A 22,042-nucleotide genomic window follows, 5' to 3' on the forward strand; every position below is an offset into this window, starting at 1 on the left:
CGACGGCTTCGCAAAGTCTTCTCGATAGTTTGTACTGTGAAACATCGTTGTCTCTTGCGTCCCTGTAACTTGATAAAGATGTAATGATGTAGATAACCGTTGTCGGAGACTTTGAAATGGTGCAAAGATCTCAGATGTTGACTCAGCTGTGACCTAGTACTGTGTTATCTGTGATATTTGTGCATACTGTGCGGTCTGTGGTTGTCTGTGGAAGTTGTCTGTTCAGAAAAGTTAGAACACGAATTTTAGACGTCTGTGGGAAAAATTGTAGTTTACTGATGTATTCCGAGTCTCTGATTCCAGGACTCTTGATACGCTATGCGTCATAATTAACTAGCCACTGGTAATTGTTGACCAAAGCTCTCTAGCATGTTGCTTGCCACAGTTCTCAACTCCTTCACCTGCTCTGACCTCTGCATCTCTTCCACATATTCGAGGACAAAATCCAATCTTCCAACAAGCTGCTCGAGATCAGATTTCGAAGCATTCTGCATATACTTCTTTGTGCCATCCACAAGAACAAGGATCTCGAAATAGCGTGTGTTGCCAAAATCATAGGGAGAATTCTTCCACGCGTATCTCATCACGTCCCACCACTGCTGCTCTGTAACAGAATCAAGCGATGTATCCGATGCCTGTTCAGGTGTGATTTGGAGGAGGATACCAGCTATGTAAAAGGCATGCTGGTTGGGGTATTCGGATTGGCAGTACTCTGGAATCATGCTAATGCACCGATCTATATGGTGATCCCCAGACAAATGGGGGTGCCATTTGGAATTCTTCGCGAGGGCACAGACCAGTTCGAGATAGCACGAGTCGCGGTTATAATCGAAAAAGCGGTCGGAATTTTCATCGACCGGCGTTGTATCTGGGTGCGGACAAACTACGGACAGAATAGCGGGGGAGAGCTGGGTCAAAACCATGTCCTGTAGCCTTGCATCATCAACGGCATCAATCGAGACAATTTCTTCTCGGGCACTGCGAGCGGCGCGAAGAGCGGCATGACGTAAATGTCGAGGCATGTTATTGTCCATGTAGGCAATGAGCCTCTCGATGAACATATGTTGTTTAGCGGGGCTCCAACGCACCCTCATGCCGCCCAGTAGCAAGAGTATGTCATATGCCGCTTCCTGATCATCGGAATGGATGGAGTTGAAGTAGTCCGCCGCCCAGTCAAAGTTTTCTGCTGAGTGGGATTCGCCTTGCAAAAAAAAGTTGGCATACCACAAGCTGTCATGGTCACGGGATATGGCGGCAGCAGCGAACGTAAAGTGAAGTGCGTTTTGCAGCGCTGCTAACAAAACTGAGGCATCGTTTTGTTCGGATGACCTTGCTCGTGAATATATCTTCCTGCACACATCCAGGTTCCGCATGACATGGATTGAAGGAATGAAGTAACCTCGAGCAAGCTCAAGGATGCGACAGATAATGTCGAGGAGGTTCCATGCCCGGCGTGCGACTCCTGTATCATCTTTGTCGAGCCCGCCTCCGTCGCATGCCCAGAGAGCCTTTTGAAACTGCGCCAAAAGGGACTCTTTGAGTCGAGGCAGAGCAGAACTACACGATCTCTTTGTTAATCATGACAGAAAAACTACCAAATGAGTCGATGACACCTTTTATCAATCCGAACTATGTCTTTCTTGTCGACCTGAGCCCCGACCATGACGCAAGCAAGAAGAGTGCAATTGGCTACAATTTGATTTGACGGAGAGGATAGCAATTTTGATATCACCGTTGTCGCAAAGTTTTCCGTGTCTTTATTCACTCGCCCAGCAACAAAGTGGTAAGGAAGAGAATGCGACAACCACTGCAAGACAGAGTCGGAATAAGCATCTACTGAGAAAAAAGGATGGGGATCTTCTGAACAAAGATCAATGGTCGTGTCAAGCATCGTCAGGTCGGCTGGACGAATCCTGTCCAAAATTAGCCACATATCAAGAAACGTGCCATAGTCTCTTCTCTCGCGACCAAGAAATTCTCCACGGCCAGGATATACCTGAAGAACACGTCCATAGTATAGATGGCTTAGAGCCATTGCACATGCCCAGGCTTTCTCCTCCAACGACGGTACAATGTGTTCCTGGATGTCGACGCAACTTGTAAAAATATCATACAGCTGAGGCAGCATGTCCGAGGTGTCAATATCCAGGGGCCATTCGACCTGCGGAACAAACTTGGCAGTGGCAAGAAACACTTCAGGGTCCGTAGATGTCTCCAGTAGCCACTTGATGCTAGGCGCTTCGAGATCGCTGGTGGATATGTCCGGGAGGCCGAGAGTAAGGGTGCCATCATTTTCCTCCAAATCATCTAGATCCTGGTCGAGCGATGGTGCTTCTGAGTCCACAACCTTTACCGAAGAGTGCGGAAGCAAAGAACGCAGCCCTTTGTGAAGGATAGCAAATAACATCCAAAAAGAGCGTCGTGCGAATGCGCCAGTACCACGCATAGGGCCTGTGAAGTGAAATGAGCACTGGATATCCTGTGTAAGAGTATATAAAAACGTCACCTGCAAGTACTTCAGATAATCGGGTCCATCTCGATCTGACGACACCAAGCAATTGTTGCAGCACACCTGACAAGAACGGTCAAAATATGAGCATATCTAAGAAAATATGGCTCACTATGTAGCTGCTGGAAATAACTGGAGGCTCGTTTGAACACTGGGCGTAGAACCCCTGCAATGTTGATTCAGACGGGGAATAACAGACAGAATTCAGCAAAATGATCTTACTGTTGATGCGCAACATATACAGCACCGTTGATACCTGGCGTCTGGAATGGACAAGCCGGAGATATCAAAGATGCCATCACTGTCAGCGAATAGAACAGAAATCCGAAAATCGTTGTGGCAATTATCACCCAGGCGACGCTGGGCTGCTCGCTCCATATGTGGGCTCCGAGGGCGATCCCAAAGAGAAGGAGGGAGATTTGAAGCAAGACGGGAAATGATTGCACGACAGCATCGAAATGCCATGTCATGAGGCCGTCGAACTTCTCTTGCCTGCGCTTGCTTCGTTCTTCCTCCGAGCCGCGACCATATCTGTGCGACTTGTAGTACCCGAGCCACTGCTTGCCCAGTACGGCCCCAAATGCAGCGAGCAAGCTCATGGACAAGCTTGCGTATGCGACAGTTTGAACCCACAGGGTCTGGGCGGTCGGCGACCACGTAGATGCTGGGTCTGCGGGAGTAGAGCCCACTTGAGCGAGGTTGCCGAGTCCGATCTGCACGAGTTTGCTTCAAAAGGGCATTCGTGGTGTCGCTGGGGTCGGGACTGAGATTGGACTCCATCGCGACGATAAAAGATGTGCTGACAGCAGAGAAAAGACCAGACTAATCAAACATCAGTCTCAAAATGGATCAAAGATAAGGATCCTAAACTTACGAAGATCAAGACGATGTCCATGTCAGTAGTATATCGCTCGAGGAACTCGTTGTCGTGTTCCTCTGCGACTCTTTTATACACCCCCCAGAAACGAGAACGGCTGTCCTTGCCACTCTTCGATGCAATCGTCGAGTCTTGGAGAACAACTAATACTTGCTTCATAATATTTGCTCTACGCATAGAATGTGGTCAGCTACGATTGCTCGCCATATCTTTTCGCTTACAATTCGTTCAGAGTCGGTTGACCCTTCTCCACCACACCCTTGTCCGCCTCGCTGAGACAATCTAGGAGCTTTTTTAAAATCTTCATTGATAGGAACTTACGGAACTAAATGATGGTCCGGTGCAACATTGGAAGTAATTTGCTGTACGTCAGGTTCTGATAGTTGAGGAAGCCCTGTGTTCCAGCTGCAGTCCTAGTAAGGAATGACGCAGATGTATCAGGGCAGGAACACTTGCTTCCCTGATAGCAGCTCCGCCGAAGGTTCGGCATTCATATTCTCCCTATCTTGTTGTTAGACTGGTGACAGATCAGAGGAAGCTGCAACTTACTCCTCGATGGGTCCTACGGTATCATTTTGGGGGGGAGGCTGTTCATCGTTGTGGGTGCGCTGATCCTCGACATCGTCGGTGCCCGATACTTGTGACATAAGGAAGTTATACCACTATATTAAATCCCAAGAAAAGCTAGTGAGAATGGGAAGAGTCTCGGATGAGCAGACAGAGCAGAGTGGTGGTACACAGCAAGTTGGTTAGGCGGCCACCAGCATGACGAACACCTGCTTGCGAGCGTTGACGCCGAGAATTTTCATGAGAGTGGACTGGGGCCAACTATAGTTTCCCATAATGTTTAGTACAGTCAGACCGAACCAAAGAAGAAAGGTGAATTGCATAAGACTATTACAACTGGCCATGCCGTGAGAAACCAACTAATGCCAGTCTGAATGATCCTGTTCCCAGGAGTGAAGAGTAATCCTGTTGCACACTCTTACAGCGCCGTCAGTGTGAATGGTTCGTCAATGCGCTGTAAGATGCTCTTCAAGTATTCTTCTCCTGATAACCCTTCTGCTTGTTTCTCGATTTTTCCATGTGCGACTGGACGCAGAGCTTCGAACTTGGTGGATACCGCGACCGCTGGAACTGAAGATTGACCATTTAGTCCGAGCACAATAAGTGACAATGAGGTTTCAAGCTTACTGTTCCTAGTGTCGCACTCAGAGAAGAACTTCTCCGACCGTTGGAATGTTCGACTCTGGTCGTCCATTGGAATACAGTACCTGATGACAATTAGCAAGCACAGAACATCAGAAGAGAGTTACTGACCAGATAGTGTGGAGTTGCTTCTCCATTTTCAGGGCCCACTTCGAAGCCGCGCGAATCGTGAAAGGCGAAAACAGGATTGCTTTTGAAAACCATCTCGTTTGTAATGTCATGATTTCCACGCTGAGCTTCCGTCAGTGCATCTTGCTCACAGTGAAAATGGTGTACATACCTTGATCGACGATTCCACGACGGCAGTGTCAATCTACCCACAATTGATCAGCGATAAACGCCTGCATGGTATAGATCATATTTCGTACCTTCTTTCCTTTGATATGGTAAATTTCTGGTTTATTAGTGTTGCAGATCTTGTGAAGGATAGCTGTTTTGCCTGCGTTTGCTCTCCCTATGATCAGAACTCGAAGGCGCCCAATTCTTTCTCTGAGGTCCTGGGCATCAATGGTTGCCATTAATGTGCGTCCTGATTTGGTTTATCGTGAAAACTGTACTGTGGTACAGAACGAGACTGGCGAGATATCACATCAAACGAACACGAAGGGCTCCTACGGCCTACGACACAACAGCTACACACAGCGTCTATATCTTATCTATCTTCGTGCACCAGGCAACTGATTGTACCTTCGCACAGACACGAAGTTGCAGCGGTTCAATGGTTCGTACGATAAAGCACAAGGATTACACAACGAACGATGTCGAACAATGGAAACGTCGATAGAGATAAAAACGAGCTTGATCTTCCGAAGTTCTCCAGATGTCTGAGAGTGAACAAGAGCATGTCAGGATGTGAGACACCCTCAGGAATGGGCGACATCCCGTGGTACTGGACAGGGTCTGCATGTTTGGAATTACCCCCCGGAAGATGGCGCTTTTCGGTATGAACCAAGGAACGACGGAGCAGTAGGTGCCGTGCATGTTGACTGAACTCGAACGTCGACCATTTTCATTAGTACCGAAAGAAAGGTCGATGTAGCGGGCTGCGGGAGTTTGTGTACACATAGATAGCTTGGGGTAGGTTCGAAAAACGTTGACAGAAATAGCGTTGTACGCTGGCGCACATCCATGAAACTCGGTGATTATGTTGCACATTTCTCGCATTCCTTGTCTGAAGCTAAACGTGGAAGGTAGAGCTGGACAACGGCAGTGGTAATGTGATTCCTCCCAAGCGCAGGTGTAAATTGAAGTGGGATTTTGAGCCCTGTGACTGCTTCTGTGCTAAGCACAGTGTCTTTGCCATCTAGACTGACTGTTTGCATCAGCGAGACAAATGCGAGGGAGTGACGAAGATCAATACGCTTCACGTGGGTGTAAATATCTTCCATAAGGACACACCCCTCCACTGGCGCAGGAGCAGAAGTTCTGCCTCGTAGTTGGTAGTCCTGCGACGTATCGTAGTCGGTCCACGATAGATAGAGCCGCTACTTCCCGTTATAGAGCCTGGCCTTGTATTCCCCTTGCAGTCCTTCCCGTTACACCGCATCGAGGGGTGCGGGAACACCGGTCTCATCAGAGTGTGGTAGTAGTGGATCTGGGTACGGAGATCGTTGTGGAATCACATATTCATGAGGCAGACATCTATCGCTGTGTCTCCGGAGGCGTCGTAATCTACGAAATGGTTTTCCTGTAGGGATAAATTAAAATCATAAGTCATTGTAGTACAAAGCACAGGTACAGCAAGACGAACCTCTGCCAGGATCGCGATCCTGTTCATCCTGCTGAACAGGTTGTGAGTCCCCATACAGAGTCAGGGCCACTGCATCTTTGTAAGGTATCGAGTTAGTTTGCCGAACTACGTTCCATTCAGAACGGGTGAGTCTTCGGAGCACCGTCGTCGCAGAATCATCCAACGGGCCTGCAGCAAGCCTTTTAGTAAGAAGCTCAGACGGAGACCTACAAATATATGATGCGCTACTAGTCAGATAGCCCCAGGAAGCACGTTGCACGACAGAGCCAGCCACGCCAGCATATGTTCTTTTCTCCTTCAGAGAACAAGTTCCCTCCGTATCGGGACCTCGAAACTCTGCATGCAGTCTCCGCGTTCCATGGTGGTTAGTGCAGCTAGTTCTTGCATGATCTCTCGCAGTCGACTGTCGCAGTGATATTAATTGGTGTCATCCGTAAAGGGGTGTGGAATCTTGAGCACGGTGTGTTAACGGAAGTATGTTTTGCAGACACGAGATGCAGACATACTAATGCAGGTCACAAATCAGATTTTTGCAACATGCAATATGCTTGCATTTCGTGTGTTTGTTGATCAAACAGAAGAAATTGTGATAAACACGAAAACGACTTTGACGAAACGGAACATCGAGTCACATGACAGGGAGGTAAAATCATGTGTGCGTAGCAAATCGTTATTTATTTGGGGAAATTCGAAATACGACGACGTGGTCCGAGCCCCTTCATCAATGCTACTCCTTCCCCCCAGTTGCACATTCGTCACTCGATATTTATTCGTACCTTTGGCGTTATAGTTTGCGAGCTTTGCTTTGATTCCTAACATGCAATTAAGATCATCAGCGGTTCCAGATATACCTTCGGATGATCGTTCATCAGCCCACCAACCATGATGCATGATGGATGAGTTTCCAGTCATCCTGGAGAACTCTGGAGCATGATTCAAACTCCAAGTCGCTAAGCCATGAACGTAGTCTCAGAAGGCAAATCCTTCACCGGAGATCGAACTAAAATGGACGGGATCAGAATCTTGTTTTCATAAGTATACAACTCTTGAGAACTCCTCCCCTGCTCCGGCAAGTAACCAAGTAGTCTGTATTACATCGTTGATGTAGCAGATACAGTAATCTGAACCGCAGGGGGCCACACAAAGCTGGTGCCCGATTTCGTATCATGGGTACGTGATGATTTCTACGAAAGAAACTAGATCAGCACTGTTGATGTGGCCTACAAGCTCAGGTATTCGCTCAAAGTTATTCATTCCCTCCGTCGATACGTATTCAACCGATGACACAGTTATCCGGCATATCTGGCATACCGTCAGCGCCCATGCTCAATCCGGGGGGGTAATGGGCCCATGACTTCCTCTGGAGGTGACCCGTGTTTTTGAAGCTGTGATTATGCCGGCGATGTCAATGCCATGTCGAGCGTAGTAGACTCAGACCTAACGCACCTCGCCCATGAGGTCGACGATTTTGATTCTCGTCTTGTCGTCATCGTCAGTGTAATCTTTCGATTCAAAAATTTGGAGGAGTTGCTTTATGCAGATGATCTGCGCATCGTAGCGCGACTTATCATCGGATGTTAATGTAATTGCATTGGCCTTGAGGTAGTCCGGGAACTGCAAATATGACAAAAGAAGAACATCAGAGACTTCACTATGCTGAGAAACAGGCTTACCTTGTCCGAGAGTTCTTTTAATGGCTCGTACAAGACATCCTTGCCCATAAGCTGGCCCATCATAGTTTCCAGAACACCCTGCATATCTTCTTCATCCTCAAGTCCAAATTGAGATAAAAGCGTCTCGAGAGGATCTGTGCTAGGAGCAGAACTGCTCGGATCCGAATACTTCAAACCCGACTCAGCTCTCCTTGAGTTTGTTCATGGTGTTCCGGATACGCGATTGGAAGTCGTCCTTTTCCCCAGTTTTGGGGGCAATAGGTGCTCCTTGTGCGAGCGATGGGTCGGTCGAGCCATTCATCCCTTCCGTCATCATAGCTTCCAAAGCCGCTGCGAGGGTGCGCTCCCGCTCTTCTCGTTGTTCCGAAGTCTCATCTTCATCGTTCAAACCTTCATTCACTTCCTGGTGTGCGATACCGCGCCAAAGAGCTTCCATGTCTTCAGCAAGCGATTTTGCAAAATCAGCTTCAAAGTCGGCATCTGACGAAGACGGCTTTTGTTTCGATGCCTGAGACGAGGTTGGTTCATTCACAGCAGGCGATGACGTTGATAGTCGGGATGAGCTGGACGCAGGGGCCTTGGATGGAGTAAACTGATCCAGGACATCTGCTAGCCTTTATAAGCGCATCTTGATAATGAAAGCATGGACGACTTCTGACCGTCGAGATCATCAACGTCGTCCTCATCATCAACACGTGGTTTGGTGCTGTTGGACATGACCGTGTTGCGCTTGTTTAAAGCTTCAGCGCTCAGCGGTTAGTACTAGTAGTAGTAGTAAGTACATGGTTACTGAATAAAAATTCATGTAGCTGAGCCATATCGAGATATTTATTTAGGTACCGCTGGCTTATGTGAGCGTAGATGGCAAAATCAACAAAGTATCAAGTCATAGAGCTTAACCGCGACCATCAACCATGCTGAACCCAAAATCCCTATAATTACTAGTATAAATCAGTGCTCATTCAAATCAAGAATTCTCCTCTAGTTCTGTGCACCGTCAATATGATCTTGTCCATTTCCCAACCTTTAGGGAATAGCACGGGTTACCCGCGGGTATATCAACAGGTTTTGAGTATTCTGAGGTGTAGTCCTTCAATCTGGCTCGAAAACAAAGAATAAATCATGCGAAACGGACCTTTCGAGTCACTTTCTACACTCACCAATAAAAGTCATCATCACGATATTGTTCTATCTGCTTCTATTAGGGTCCTGAACTGTCGTCGTCGATTGCACACTCATATCAAATCATCTCCCAGATCTCCGACCAACCCACTCACCTAGACCTACGTACATCATTGGCGCTATCCGCTTTACCCGCTCGAAAAAGACGACAGTGAACGTTATCGCCACCTATTTTCGTACGTCTCAATACCCTTCGCCGTGGCTGGCCAACAATAGGTCACGGTAGTACGAGGACCTTATCATATGTATTGTTCAGCTTCTTGTGTGCTCCAACTACTGATCGTCTTCTTCCTCTCCGCATATATCGCGACTTCTCTCTAGAGATCCGATGTTCAGCTTCTTGTGTGCCCCACACTGCTGATCTTTACTCTTCTTATATATCGCGACTTCTATCTGGAGTATCCGATGTTTGAATTACATTGTGGCTTGACATGCCGTCCACTACGATACTCAAGGCCAGGTTCTGGTACATTGGCAATTCAACCGGGGTTCGTGAATAACCCGAGACAGCGATATCGAACATCCTCCAGTGATAAGCAGCACTTGATGAATGAGAAGTACCTGCCGTCTTCTCGTCCAGAACAATAATGGTGAATTTTGTATGCTCGCTATGGAGACTGGAAAAGTTTGACTCCTCCATCCGTCGACTGGCACATCAGACGTATGTAATGAATAATGACTCTTGTAAACTCATGAGCTCCGAGCTGAACTCTGGACCGGCCTGGCAGAATATGTAAAAGCTATGGAAGAGGCGTTCTCCGTCGTCTGTCATGATAGCACGCCGAACTTCTTTCAACTGCAAATGTTCTCAGACGTGAAAATGAGTCGATCAGTACGTCCTTGTGTATCTTTGATCATTTACAATTCGTTTATGCGCGTAATTCTTGATCAAGCTCAAAAGCCATCATGTATGATGTGTCTGTCCATGTACAGTGGATATCGCCTTCGCGTTATGCTGCTGCGTTGTATTTGAGATTGATGCAATGATTAAATACATGTGTATTCCGAAGTAACTTAGATGAGTGTGACTATGACCGTAGACATATAATGCGATACATTAAATGGGGAGCTCGACCATGTACGAGAGACCCTTGGTAGTAGGAAAGAAAGATACAACACAGACCAGCCTCGCAACCCAACAGATGATCCCTTTATCACTGCAGATATGAACAATCCAAATCATGTGCGACATGCGCTTTTGAGACATCATGGTACGCGGCTGAACTCACGGCAACTACCGCGCCAGCCCAGGCCCATTGCTGAGCTCTTGTGCAACCTTTTGCACAAGCGTCATGCCTAAAGGCTTCAGCACATCCTCCCAAAGCTTTTGACGCCGCCTGCCTCCAAAGATGCTTGCACTTCGCTCGCCTGTTTCGCCCTCAGGGCCAAAAACGTACACCTTGCCATGAGAATTGTCCCATGGCCGCTCTCCGTGCGCGAATGTGATCCACCGTTCCTGTATCGCGTCTCGTACACGGGCATACATCAACTCGTCAACGACGGGTTGGGTCCACCCGCTGAAACTCGACTCTGAGCCGAAAGAGATGTTGTCGATATCCATGAGGTCAAGCTTGTCGAGGGTGCACGTCTTGTCAAGGATTTCGCTCATGTCAGCAGTGCTCGATCTTGACGATGGGAGTGATGGAAGCGGCTCGTCATCATCAAAAGCAGTAGGTGAGGACGAAGGTGATAATGGGAGTGGGATGTTGTCGAACAAGTATACCAAATCTGCTGCATGGTGGGGCATCCCCTGCGTAGGACCCTCCTGATCAAATATATACCGCCAGATCGGTCGACCACTCTTCTGCGCAGCTTGAACAACACACTCCGTGGGCCACGCTATGCGTGCATCCTCCACCATCTCAAGTAATCGCTCGGTAAGGTCTTCCGTAAAAATGTGCGAGCTTATTTCATAAGCATTAAGAAGAACAGAGGACTTGGTGATAGACTGGCAGATCGCACGAATTCGTCGCACGACAGCAGGAGCAGCCCAGTTGCGCGCAGGCTGAGACCAAAGAGAAGAGTCACATGCGCAGTCACCGATAAGGAGAGGCTGGAGACCAGGGGTGGATGCAGGGGGAGCGATAGGCACATGGTTGCTCATTGGGTGCGGGCTTTTTGCCTTGCGAATGGCAGACCGCAGCGTATTCAAACCTTTGTCAAGATGACCCCTGGAATGTTCTTCTGATTCTGAGTGTGGAAAGAGGAAATCTTTGAATCCCTTTCTGAAGAAGACGCCGTCATCGACAGCGCGAAAGGGAAGATTGATGTTGACAAGTGTCTCAGGATTTATAGCACGAAGTTGTGTGACGGAAGAGGCATGCAGTGGAGCCAATGCTTTAGACAGTTGCCATCCAGCTGAATGTGGTTCTGGAGGATTGTGCTCGATGATAGCGCTTTGAACAATTGCCCGAGAAAATAGAGGGCAAGTCAAGTTGGCATTGGAGTACAGGTGAGCGATGATGTCTGCTGCTCCCGAAGAATGTCCGAATAAGGTGACATTGGATGGGTCTCCGCCAAAATCTGCGATGAAACGGTTCACCCATTCCAGAGCACGACGTTGGTCGCGCAGGCCTGTAGGATACTGCATCAGTTAAAGTAATGCGAGGGTTCAAAATAGACTAACCATAGTTGCCCACACCTTCGTCGCCTGCTGCTCTGTTATCTTCTGCCAATTGCATGTTTGCGGCAACACCGAATACTCCTATGCGAAAGCTAACCATGAATGAATACCACTGCACTGATACACGCAAGGTGGAAGGGAACATACTTAATCGTGACCATTACGATTGGTAAAGCCAATACAAATGCTCTTTCTGACAAGAGCGCCACCATCATAGATCCAACTTGAGCCACAACCACGGTTGCTTCCGCTACTCGTATGAGCGTCTATTACAACCGAGAAGCACGAGACTAATCTCACCCATGGATCCAGACCATAACCGGAACTTGTGATGTACGGTGATGGCCAGCAGGACAGGTGATGTTCAAATTGAGACACTCGAACTCATCCTGTTTGAAGACTTGTCTTGGGATATCACAGTCGTCAAGACCAATGAGCTCTTCTTCAAAACTTTTCCGGTCAGGTTGTGGGCATATTGGGCTGAACGAGCACTTTAGCAGTTGAACAGGAACAACATGAAAAGGAGACATACCCGTGACGGGTTGCATCAACTAAGGGGGGGTACGAAGTGACGAGTTTCGATTGACGGAAGCGGGCTGGTACATTGGCATATTTGATTCCGCGGAATTGGTGTATGGGTACATCCGGGGTGGATATTGGATGATCGATGCCTTTGAAAGTAGTTCCTAGCACACTGTGATGTATGCTAACATGCGAACGATCGAGTATCATGGCAAATTAAAATCGGGAAGGGAAGGGAAACAAGGAGTTTTTGTGGTGTAGGGTAAGTGGAGAGAGGAGAGGTACGCTGCGGTCGGTCCAGGCATGTTGGCCTCCTTGTATACTGTCATCTGCTCCTAAATTGGGTCAATGCAGGTAAGAAATGTAGGCGTAGTGCTCAGATAGGCAAGTCTATCGATTGAAGCACGTGATGAGCGGCGTAAACCGGAATCAAATCAAATATAAATCCGACAAGTCCGGTCAAACCCTGAACGATTCAATTGTGCCGTTCTGATACGAAGAACTTACGCGGCAAGGTCACGGGGGTTACAGTATGACGTATAACTTTGGCGGTGCATTGTACAGAAGGGCCTGATCGGTTCGAACTGACCGGCACTACTGGCATTTATGATTATCCGAAGAAAGAAAGACGAGACCAGTAAGTCCAAGGCATTCTCAAAGAGTGTACCATCTGCAGCATCGGGTTCAGTAGCACTGTCAAACGTACCGAAACATAGTCGTCGTCAAAATCAGTGCATCTCACACTGACGCGATCATCATCATCAACAATGTAACCATGTAACGACGGCAAACAAACAAGTCTGACAAATTGTTAAGACTGTTCAATGACTGCCACAGGTGACCTGGTCAAATGAACTATAAGTACGTACAATCAAGGTAAAAAAGACACGACACTTACCTCAAAGTGCGTGCACGCGGTGCGGTAATTTCGACATCTGGCTTCAGTGCGCAGATAACTGGAGGATAAAGACAGTTCATATCATATCACGGTATCAGGAAGAGTTTATATCGTCTCGAGTTCATCGATGGAGACCATTGTTTTCTTTTGGTATCCAACTTCGGATCGATACGAACACGGATTCCCACGTTTGAATCAACCTGGGAGTTTGAAGATGTGCGGCCTCCCCAACGTGTGTTTGATTCATATCTTAGAATGTTCTCGAGTCTCGACAACTTTGGAACGGAAACACGCTTTCAACGATAAAGTACTCATAATTTTGTTTCGAAAGGCATCAGACATCCGAAGTTATTTCAATTCAAGGCTCTTATATCTTTACTTTCAGGAAGACATGTGATCAGGCTCCGAAAAGACACCCAGGGCATGATTTTGCCACTGCCTCTCTTCCCTGGCTATCACAGTTTACTACACCTCTAAGGTCGACGAGACCATGTATGCTGAATATATTAACATCGCTCTAGATCTCGTCGCATGAAATTTATGTCTTTGGATTACATACAGGTCAAGGAATTCAAGGAAATAAGGTATTAGTTTCCAAATTACGTGCTTCGCCCGACCAGCTGGCTGCCCCACTCGACTTCTCCGTGGTTATATAAGCCAAGAAGTTCGGGGGCAGAATCCAGGCCTAGTTCTGTCCAAATCAATGGCCGATCAGCGTAGGTTCCTGAAATGCTACCCATACAGGGTGGCTTGGGCGCAGAGGATCCCTGGGTGGCAAAAGGATTGTTGAGCCAGTGTTCAATGATACCTTCACATCGTGGATTTCATCAATGGATTCTATCTTCTGACCAATACAGCGCTGAATTCTAGCAAGGTAAAGCTCTCTGCACATGGATGGATTTCTGATCAAGCTTTTAAGTTTCGAGGCCCGCCGAATAGTGTTTTGGTTTTGCAGTCGGCGCACGACGTGCGTGGGAGCAAACACTTCGTAATCCCGTCTTTCTGTGACAGACACTACATTTTGTGAGACTTTACCAGTCGGGGCTGTCTGCGATGTGTACAGCCCTGCAGGTCATCATAGATCAGAAATTCCGCCAAAAGGCATAAGAACATGGACACAGTCATCCTGCGTCGGTCCTGACAATTTGCATCTGAAAACCCTTGTCTACGCAAGATATCTGATGGTGGCATTAGACTACTCCCCTCAGCTTAGTAGTGAGTTGAAATTTACTAGTATTGGGCACTGTTGTGTTTATCATCGTCCGGAAAGTCGTGGGGTCAGTATCGCATAGTATGGCCATCACCTGCACCATCTTCAGGCTCGTTTACAGAGGCTGGATGAGTCAATTATGGTGGGACGATGCATGGGCGGCACTTGCACTGATCGCAGATGGTAGAATTTTTCTTGTGGGCTGCCTTGGACAGTAAACTAATCCCATCCCTCAGTTCTTTCCCTGGCATGTATCTGGGTCGACAGAGTGATAAGTTGTGAGTGATACTTTAATTCGCATTTCATGAACAACATGTTAATACCAATTCCAAGCATGGACCCTCGCAGTCTCTCTTACTACTGTCCTGTGGTGCGCATCACAGCTCACTCTGTTACATTTCTCGCTGACTGTTTCAGGGCTGCGCGCATGAGCATCATTTTCTCGATCATCCCCGTCGCCAACCACTCAGAACACAAGATCCACGCGCAGATTACCTATCTCATCGCAGCATCCTTTGCGTGTATGTGGGCCGCAGCTGATCGTCCAGAAGATCATTGTCTGTGTATCCCACTCCTGCCACATGGGCGAGTCGGTGGCACTCTCGCTTTTGATCAGTCAGTACATATGCGCTCTCTTGGGGTGTTATGATTCTCAACCATGAGCATCACAGCGGACGTCATTGCGGACATTTCCCTCGTTGCTATTCCACTTTATCTCTTGAAAAATGTAGGACTTTCCCATAGCAAAAAATTGCTAGTCCAATCTGCATTTGGCTCATCGCTTCTAATTACCGCCATCACGATCACTCACTCTGTGCTCCTCATCTCCAACTTCTATAGCACAATTACGCTCATGTTCGCGCATCTCAAGGTAAGCATTCCCTTGTCCTTGCACTGCATTGCACGATGCGACCGACGTTAGGTCGCCCTCAGTCTCATCATCTGCAATGTCCTGGTGATCGTGACTTTTTTATATCGCGTATGCTCAAAGGACACATCCGACTTCAATCGGTCCAACGGAGTGTTTACGACTGTCATCATAACGCCAATGAGCAGTAGCATTAATGCCCTGGCGTCGCTTTCTTTACAGGAGGGGTCAAGCTCGGTACAAATGAAAGTGCAGATTGAAGCGATGAAATTGGAGGATGAAGACGCAAGTGTACGTTGCGCCGAAGAGGGCGTTGGTGTTGAGTAGCCAGAAACATTCAAAGATGGAAGCCCCGCGTGTATTATTTGTACTAAGGTATCGTATCTATGCCCCGTCGATGCTTTGTGATCTCATTACATGTAACTGACTGTAACTTCGGACTGTGTCCTCTTTATGTTCGCATTGTACTGGAGGTTGAGGATTGAATAATTGGGGATGGACCGTTACGTTTAATTAATACAACGATAGTGGTAGACGCCTTTTGGCTCATCCCATACCATGTCTTCAACTTCGATCTCGTCGCAATAAGCCCCCATGATAATATAGTGAGGGAAAGGTTAACGTCGTGGCTGGATCTTAGTGACTTGGGATTGGGATCCGAGTCAGCTCAGTTGCAGGCGCGATGATCAAAAAAGGAAACGACAATGACATCATGAGAATGACTAACTTGAACGGTCTGAACCAGTTCAACCATCTACTCATTGACCTACTTTCTAAATATAATGAACAATGACCAGTATACTCGTTCTTTTGAAGGAACACATTCAATTCGCAGCCCAGATATGCTCGAAGTTCAAGTCGCTTTGTTTTAGTTGCACTTGCCATCACGAGCCCACGCCGATGCTACTGTCATACTGAGGACGACATATCATTTGCGACTTGAACAAGAATATGACTGCTAAATTCGAGGTGCGTTATTATCAAGATACAAGAATGTAGTGGTTGACGAAAAGACAATCGACCCTTCAATGCATACGGTCACTAGGAATGTGGGGACTCGGTACTGAGATGCGAAGGACACTCAAAGTCTTGACAGCTTTGTAACAATGAGATTCTCTCTATGCGGATGGTTGATGCTTTGCCCAAGATAAACTATGAGACATCACAATAGCAAGGTGCGTTTGTTGTGGACCTGTGGTCTCTAAAGCTCTGTAGTTTAAATAGGGACGCGACAGTCGGACGAACGCTAGAATTCTTTCCTACTTCCAACTTCCATCTTCAACATCTCAACCTCCTTGAAGCTTGCGTTAAAATGCAACAGTTTAACTCAAACGCCGATTTATCAGCAGTGTCAGACATCATCGGTGCCATGGATTACATTGTAAGTACTCTGGTTCTAGAGGTGTTGTGTCTGAATACAATAATAAACACCCACTTTAGCAGTTAGATGATGTCTCAAGCCAAACAGGTGTTGGCTATCGCCACCGACAACTTGTCGAAGATGCCAGGGTTGTGCAGTCTAGCAATCCACATGGTGTATTTTCATCGGCTATTTGGCGCTTGCCCACGGAAATCCTCACTGAAATTTTCCTGTACTGCATGCCAGAATACGAAAGCCGTACGCCCTCGCAACATCTGGCCCCCGTGCTATTGACAAGAGTATGTAAACGATGGCGGGACATTGCTCTGGACATGCCGAATCTATGGTGCAGACTGCGATTGGAAGTCGGACCCAGTAACTGGCAACAGAGCGCTTTCTGCTATAACTTCTACCTCAAGCGATCGCGAGGACTTAAGCTGTCGTTGGCACTCGACTGTCATAACAATGGCTGGATGGAGCTACAAAGCCTGCTCCAGTGTGTTATGTCTTTCTCCGGTGCCGACTCCTTGGCGATAGCAGACTTTCACGGACTTTCGGAGCTGGTTATATACACGGGCGGTACTGTTCCTCTAAAACCTTTTATGCGCTCTATCGTGCAATTGCCGCCCAGCATGCGTAGTCTCAAGCTGGTGGACATGTGGTGTCACCTTGAGGTATTACCTGGCGTCGAATCTCTCGGATGGGCCAGTCTCACAAATCTTGAGATCGTGGTAAATGGCCTAGATTGCTTCGTCCACTTGCTCCAACTGTGTCCCAACCTATCGTCTTTGACGATGAATGCAATATTCACGACGATTGAGACCACGAAAGCATTCGTGCACCCCAGACTTCAATACTTGGGCATATCCGGGCATTCGTTTTTGAACTCGACCCTAGTAGATCTTGGGCTATTCAATGCCGTCACGCTCCCCAATTTACGCGGAATCGAAGTTCGGCATATGTGCCAATGGCCTCACGAAGAATTCAAGGCGTTTCTGACACGGTCACAGTGTCCTCTGGAGATCTTGATCTTTGGCGATGGAGTGATGGTCACGAATCAACAGTTGGCAGAATATGTTGAGCTTTTTCCTTCCCTTCACTTAGTGACAGATACTACGCGTTCTGGATATCTCTACACTTAACTTTGCTACTTATGTATATAGGTGATAACAGGATTACGCCAATATGTAGTATAGCCTATACAAGCATTCACGAAATAGATCCCATCTTCAGGAGCACTCCCTCCACCGAAAGTCACAACAGAGACGGGAAGATCTGAAGCGGCGTCTTGCGCTTATGCGAATCGTCCGAGATGTAACTAAATACTTGCACGATGTCACCAGCCTTGAATCCAAACAACCGGATGTATTATTCAACACGATTCAGGTGCACAACTTTGGGATTTTGTAGTTACACGATGTCACGTACGGGTATGTATGATGTATAATACTATGAAAGATAAGTACTGTGAAAATGCGATCGTCAAGGTACACATGAACACTACTCGGAGATTGTGGTGTTAAAAAAATCATTTACCTACAATATGTCTAGGGTCTTGATGTTTATGATGTCAATCGAAGCCGTGTCTTTGACCTGCGCGATGATATTACGATCCGAGGCAACCCTCTTGTATTCTCCAACGCGTTGCTGCGCGAGCAAAAGTGCGCTAAATGCCTGCCCAAGGTGAACCATCAAACGCAATGATCGCGAGTGAGCTTCCGAGTCGACCGACAATTCCTCTTCTCCAGGTAAACCGCTGGACGACTCCTCAGTGTCGTTAAATGCAGACTCGGACGCAGACCAATCCTCTACGTTTTGCACTTCGACTGCAAAGGTAAGCTGTTCTGCAAAGTCAGGCATCTCAAGGAGACGGCGATCCCATGGACGGACAAGAAAGAATGTCTGCTGAGTGGGCCTCGTACGCGAGAACTGGATTAGCGTCTCGTCTGTGGTGATCAGCAAGTCCCGAAGTCCATCTGCTTTGAGTCTATATGTGGAACGAGCAGCACGACCACGCCTCCATTTGATTTCCGTGACACGGAATGCGATGCAAGGCAGACGGAGTCTGCAGTTTGCGAAGAGGGGAGCATTCATGTTCACGAGCACGTCATACAGTTTTGAAGCTGAATCTACAGCCACAATATTTCGTAACGAAGAGACTGTTGTATGAATATCATCTTCAGACAACGATGGTAGGGCACATGGCGGAACCGCATATGAGATGATGTCGGCTGGAAGGCAACTATTGAACTCGGACGATTGCCCGACCCAGTCCAGGGCGGTTATGTCGCCTGATCTAGCCACGATCTCCTGCAGGAGCCGCCCGAGCGCATTTTGCTTCTTCTCACCATAGATGACAGGTAGGTGGACGCCAAAGATACCAAACAACGAGTATGCGATGTCTTCCTGGATGGTAGTGACACGTCTAGATGCCCATTGGAGTTTCTCTCGAGCGCCTCTCATCCCTGGACGGAAGGAGATCAGGGTCCGTGCATCTATGCCCGTCGCACCCTCCAACTCGTTCATGATTGCAGGGGACTCTTTGTGGTTGGGAGAGCGATCGTCAAGATATAATGACCAATCCTTCTGATAAAATATAACACGTTTCGAAGCGACGAATTCTTGAAAGGTCCATCCTCGCTCGTTCCAAACGCTCCTCGCCAATGCGCCGGACTGGGATGAAGGGGGCACATCGCACAGGTAGACGATAGTGAGCGCTGAATGGCGGTACCAGACGAACATGGAGTTGACCGATTCTTGAAGCTCGACGTTATTGCTCTTATCAATGCAGCATGTATCCATCCACGTCTAGCAATACCCCGCATCACGAGCGATTTTGCAGAATGACTGCAGTTTCGCAATGCCACCATCAAGTCCGTTCAACTCGTACACGACTTTTTCCTTGATGTCTTGCAACAGCACCTCCGTTTCTTCCCACCTGTGTGATAGCAGGACGCAACGGAAGTGTATCGCTACCACTTTAGCGATGCGTTCCGTTTCGAGATCTGAACGCTTCGTTATGAATGACAGAAGCTCCTTGTACTCTGGACTTATTCTGAAGAAGTTAAGCTGTGCTGCTCTGTCGCACAAAAGACCTGTAGAGGTGTTGAGAAGACGAAGAGGGGCATTGTTGAGTTCAATCCAAATTGCTTTTCGAATAGCATCTTCTACTTCGGATGGGGACACATACTGCTGACGCAGATCTGAGAACGAGATATGCATTTCGAGATTACGCAGGAGTGTTCAATGGCTTACCTCGTATCTGCGCTTCGGGAGCCTCATCCAACTTGGACAACATGGTTGTGAAAGCCTCGATGGCTTCGTCGTAACGTTGCATGCCACGCAACGCCACATGTGTCAACTGGTACCCAACGTGAGATGAAGGATTGAGTTCGGTGGCCTATGCATCGCCAAAGTCAACATGGACTACGAAATCATAGTACCATCGCACCTTCTGCGCATCGAGAAGTGCCTCCATCCACAGCCTCTTTCCCAGTTTTGCCTTACTACGATTTGCAAAGATGACATCGGATGAAGATGTCTGGTTAATCGCCACCGAGTATAAATCGATAGCCGTGTCATAATCGCTTGCAGCAAGGGCGGTATCTCCGCAGACAGTACAGAGTGTGCTGCATTCTTGCTTGAAATCTAAAAGGATTGCAGGTGAAGATTGTAGCCTGCGCGGCATTGCGGACTCTAGACTTACCACTGGACCAGTCAAGGTGATCGGCCTTTGATAAATCATCATTCGAAACTATGTATTGGTATGATTTCAGGGCATCTTGGAGTTTGCCTGCCCGAAGAAGTGCATCACACCGTTTCTGGTGTGCCTTTTGCCAAACGGACTTCAGGTCCCAGCCAAAGAGCTGGACAAGGGAGTTAGTTATGAAGAGTGTTTCGGATATGTATTAACGTACCACCACCAAATCCTCATAACTTTTGTGGATGTCCGATTTCGATGATAAACCGCCGGAGTTGATAGCGGCTGTGAAATGGCTGGCAGCTTCGTCGTGACGTGCGCCATCCAAGGCTTTGACTCCGAGTTGAACACGTAGATATGCCTAATGTCCGAGTTGAAAAGATGAGTGTTGACGATCAAGCGTAGATGATACTTACTTGCACGACAAGACACGCGCACGTGTCGGCATTTGGACAACCGGCAGTAATTTTTATGAGGAGCAGGTTTGCTTCATCATGTTGATCTGCATTGAAGAGCGCGATGGCCTAAAATATGCGATGAAGCGGAGAGCATGCAAGGTAAATGCAACATGCCTTTATCAAGAGCAGAACATGAACGATTTCTGGATCTTGATCCGTATGTATGGATGCATCATGAAATGCTGCCCTCGCATCCCGAATGTGGCCTTTTCCGCAGAGGGCAATACCCTTAGAGATGTAGCCTATTAGTGAGGGATAAATGCTGGTGGACTATGCAACCATCGAGTTAGCCATTCATTAAGGGGGTGATTATCGGTCGGTGAATCTCACCTTGATTGCGTCCTGAAGGGCGCAGTCCCAGTCGTGTTTTCGCGCCATGACTAATGAACGATGTGCGTAGGAAGTATGGTTGTTTGCATGAGTGTTGATATCTTGGGTGAGTAGTTCTTCGGCGGTAGACAAGTTTCCATTTACCCACGCATTTCGGGCTGTCGTGATGGCTAGGATCTGCAAGAAGCATGCTCAATTTGTAGTGTATGAGTGGGAAACGGAAAACATGCCCTTGGATGAATACGCTGAGGTTCTGCACAAAGGGCGCGGTCCCAGTCATGTTTTCGCGCCATAACGAACGAACGACGGACATAAGAAGTATGGCTGTTCAGATCGGTGTTGACATCCTGGGTAAGTAGATCTTCGGCTGTAGACAAGTCTCGGTCTATGCATGAATCACGGGCTATTTTAATGGCTAGGATCTACAGAATCATGCTCGATTTGTGGTATATGAGTCAAGGACGGAGCCATGCCTTTGAATTGGGTACTGCCCACTCCGAGATCATGTCATCGTAACCTCCGCTGAGAATGTGATTGCTGTCCGAGAAAGTGACGCATGTCATACTGGATGAGTGTTTGAAGGTTGCAAGGGTTTGTCGGTCTGAGAGCCGCCAGAGACAGACATGCTTACTATCAGATGCGGTTGCAACGAGTGTGTCAGCAGGATGAATGGCAATGGCATTGATTCGATTAGAGTGGCCCGTCCAGGGATCGCCGACCTGCTTCCATGTTGTTGTATCCCATTCGCGTACAGTAGGATCAGCAGTACCACCACCTGTGAGAAGGCGTGTGCCATCGGACGTCCATGCGAGTGACGAGTTGTATGACTTGTGAGCCTGGAAGGACGCGACACGTTCCCTCGTGGATGAATTA

General features: G+C 47.7%; 10 protein-coding genes across 10 annotated transcripts; 2 read left to right on the forward strand and 8 right to left on the reverse strand.

Moving 5' to 3' along the window:
* Positions 1-329: 329 nt before the first annotated feature.
* EDB93DRAFT_1167427 (uncharacterized protein) lies at positions 330-1,373 on the reverse strand (the record flags this gene model as incomplete). The annotated part of the gene is made up of 1 exon (XM_041450237.1): positions 330-1,373. One exon carries the CDS (start codon positions 1,371-1,373, stop codon positions 330-332), a length of 1,044 nt encoding a protein of 347 aa, XP_041304346.1.
* Positions 1,374-1,591: 218 nt separating this feature from the next.
* On the reverse strand, positions 1,592-2,978 carry EDB93DRAFT_1167433 (uncharacterized protein; the record flags this gene model as incomplete). Its single annotated transcript, XM_041450238.1, has 4 exons — positions 2,766-2,978; positions 2,507-2,572; positions 1,838-2,451; positions 1,592-1,807 (listed from the first exon to the last, which is right to left on the reverse strand). Exons 1-4 carry the CDS (start codon positions 2,806-2,808, stop codon positions 1,592-1,594), a joined length of 939 nt encoding a protein of 312 aa, XP_041304347.1. The 5' UTR covers positions 2,809-2,978.
* On the reverse strand, positions 2,821-3,507 carry EDB93DRAFT_1210851 (uncharacterized protein; the record flags this gene model as incomplete). Its single annotated transcript, XM_041451039.1, is given in 3 exon segments — positions 2,821-3,179; positions 3,199-3,331; positions 3,384-3,507. Coding segments are annotated over 3 exon segments (513 nt in total), but the record flags the coding sequence as incomplete, so codon positions are not given.
* Positions 3,508-4,371: 864 nt separating this feature from the next.
* Positions 4,372-5,113, reverse strand: EDB93DRAFT_1253669 (uncharacterized protein; the record flags this gene model as incomplete). Its single annotated transcript, XM_041453490.1, has 5 exons — positions 4,372-4,523; positions 4,581-4,660; positions 4,707-4,831; positions 4,876-4,908; positions 4,964-5,113. The coding sequence occupies 5 exons, from the start codon at positions 5,111-5,113 to the stop codon at positions 4,372-4,374; spliced, it is 540 nt and encodes a 179-aa protein (XP_041304349.1).
* Positions 5,114-5,737: 624 nt separating this feature from the next.
* Positions 5,738-7,236, reverse strand: EDB93DRAFT_1253670 (uncharacterized protein; the record flags this gene model as incomplete). Its single annotated transcript, XM_041453491.1, has 5 exons — positions 5,738-6,079; positions 6,137-6,282; positions 6,346-6,513; positions 7,122-7,157; positions 7,197-7,236. The coding sequence occupies 5 exons, from the start codon at positions 7,234-7,236 to the stop codon at positions 5,738-5,740; spliced, it is 732 nt and encodes a 243-aa protein (XP_041304350.1).
* Positions 7,237-7,658: 422 nt separating this feature from the next.
* Positions 7,659-8,813, reverse strand: EDB93DRAFT_1330694 (Pex19-domain-containing protein; the record flags this gene model as incomplete). Its single annotated transcript, XM_041455175.1, has 5 exons — positions 8,678-8,813; positions 8,238-8,624; positions 8,019-8,152; positions 7,792-7,959; positions 7,659-7,730 (listed from the first exon to the last, which is right to left on the reverse strand). Exons 1-5 carry the CDS (start codon positions 8,733-8,735, stop codon positions 7,659-7,661), a joined length of 819 nt encoding a protein of 272 aa, XP_041304351.1. The 5' UTR covers positions 8,736-8,813.
* A 1,162-nt stretch (positions 8,814-9,975) lies between these two features.
* EDB93DRAFT_1167447 (Alpha/Beta hydrolase protein) lies at positions 9,976-12,378 on the reverse strand. Its single transcript, XM_041450239.1, has 4 exons — positions 12,124-12,378; positions 11,988-12,073; positions 11,827-11,940; positions 9,976-11,774 (listed from the first exon to the last, which is right to left on the reverse strand). Exons 1-4 carry the CDS (start codon positions 12,369-12,371, stop codon positions 10,435-10,437), a joined length of 1,788 nt encoding a protein of 595 aa, XP_041304352.1. The 5' UTR covers positions 12,372-12,378; the 3' UTR covers positions 9,976-10,434.
* A 2,110-nt stretch (positions 12,379-14,488) lies between these two features.
* EDB93DRAFT_1091222 (uncharacterized protein) lies at positions 14,489-15,648 on the forward strand (the record flags this gene model as incomplete). Its single annotated transcript, XM_041446336.1, has 4 exons — positions 14,489-14,667; positions 14,802-15,068; positions 15,117-15,324; positions 15,376-15,648. Coding segments are annotated over 4 exons (927 nt in total), but the record flags the coding sequence as incomplete, so codon positions are not given.
* A 985-nt stretch (positions 15,649-16,633) lies between these two features.
* Positions 16,634-17,823, forward strand: EDB93DRAFT_1106622 (uncharacterized protein; the record flags this gene model as incomplete). Its single annotated transcript, XM_041447636.1, has 2 exons — positions 16,634-16,702; positions 16,765-17,823. 2 exons carry the CDS (start codon positions 16,634-16,636, stop codon positions 17,821-17,823), a joined length of 1,128 nt encoding a protein of 375 aa, XP_041304354.1.
* A 209-nt stretch (positions 17,824-18,032) lies between these two features.
* On the reverse strand, positions 18,033-21,664 carry EDB93DRAFT_1339273 (uncharacterized protein). Its single transcript, XM_041455418.1, has 11 exons — positions 21,643-21,664; positions 21,400-21,591; positions 21,170-21,346; positions 20,954-21,109; positions 20,798-20,905; positions 20,599-20,742; positions 20,388-20,547; positions 20,133-20,329; positions 19,937-20,081; positions 19,500-19,884; positions 18,033-19,457 (listed from the first exon to the last, which is right to left on the reverse strand). Exons 2-11 carry the CDS (start codon positions 21,460-21,462, stop codon positions 18,218-18,220), a joined length of 2,775 nt encoding a protein of 924 aa, XP_041304355.1. The 5' UTR covers positions 21,463-21,591; positions 21,643-21,664; the 3' UTR covers positions 18,033-18,217.
* Positions 21,665-22,042: the final 378 nt, after the last annotated feature.

Source organism: Suillus bovinus (genome assembly GCF_016758785.1).
Source record: "Suillus bovinus strain UH-Sbo-P2 chromosome Unknown EDB93scaffold_62, whole genome shotgun sequence".
In the NCBI taxonomy this organism is placed as follows: Eukaryota; Fungi; Basidiomycota; class Agaricomycetes; order Boletales; family Suillaceae; genus Suillus; species Suillus bovinus.

Coding starts and splice junctions, on each gene's coding strand:
- EDB93DRAFT_1167447 (XM_041450239.1), bottom strand. CDS start 12,371: ATGCAACCCGTCACGGGTATGTCTCCTTTTCATGTTGTTCCTGTTCAA. Junction 11,941..11,987: donor TTGTATTGGCTTTACCAATC/GTAATGGTCACG, acceptor TGCGTGTATCAG/TGCAGTGGTATTCATTCATG. Junction 11,775..11,826: donor CGAAGGTGTGGGCAACTATG/GTTAGTCTATTT, acceptor AGTATCCTACAG/GCCTGCGCGACCAACGTCGT.
- EDB93DRAFT_1339273 (XM_041455418.1), bottom strand. CDS start 21,462: ATGGCGCGAAAACATGACTGGGACCGCGCCCTTTGTGCAGAACCTCAG. Junction 20,743..20,797: donor GCGCGTGTCTTGTCGTGCAA/GTAAGTATCATC, acceptor CTCGGACATTAG/GCATATCTACGTGTTCAACT. Junction 20,548..20,598: donor GTTATGAGGATTTGGTGGTG/GTACGTTAATAC, acceptor TCCCTTGTCCAG/CTCTTTGGCTGGGACCTGAA.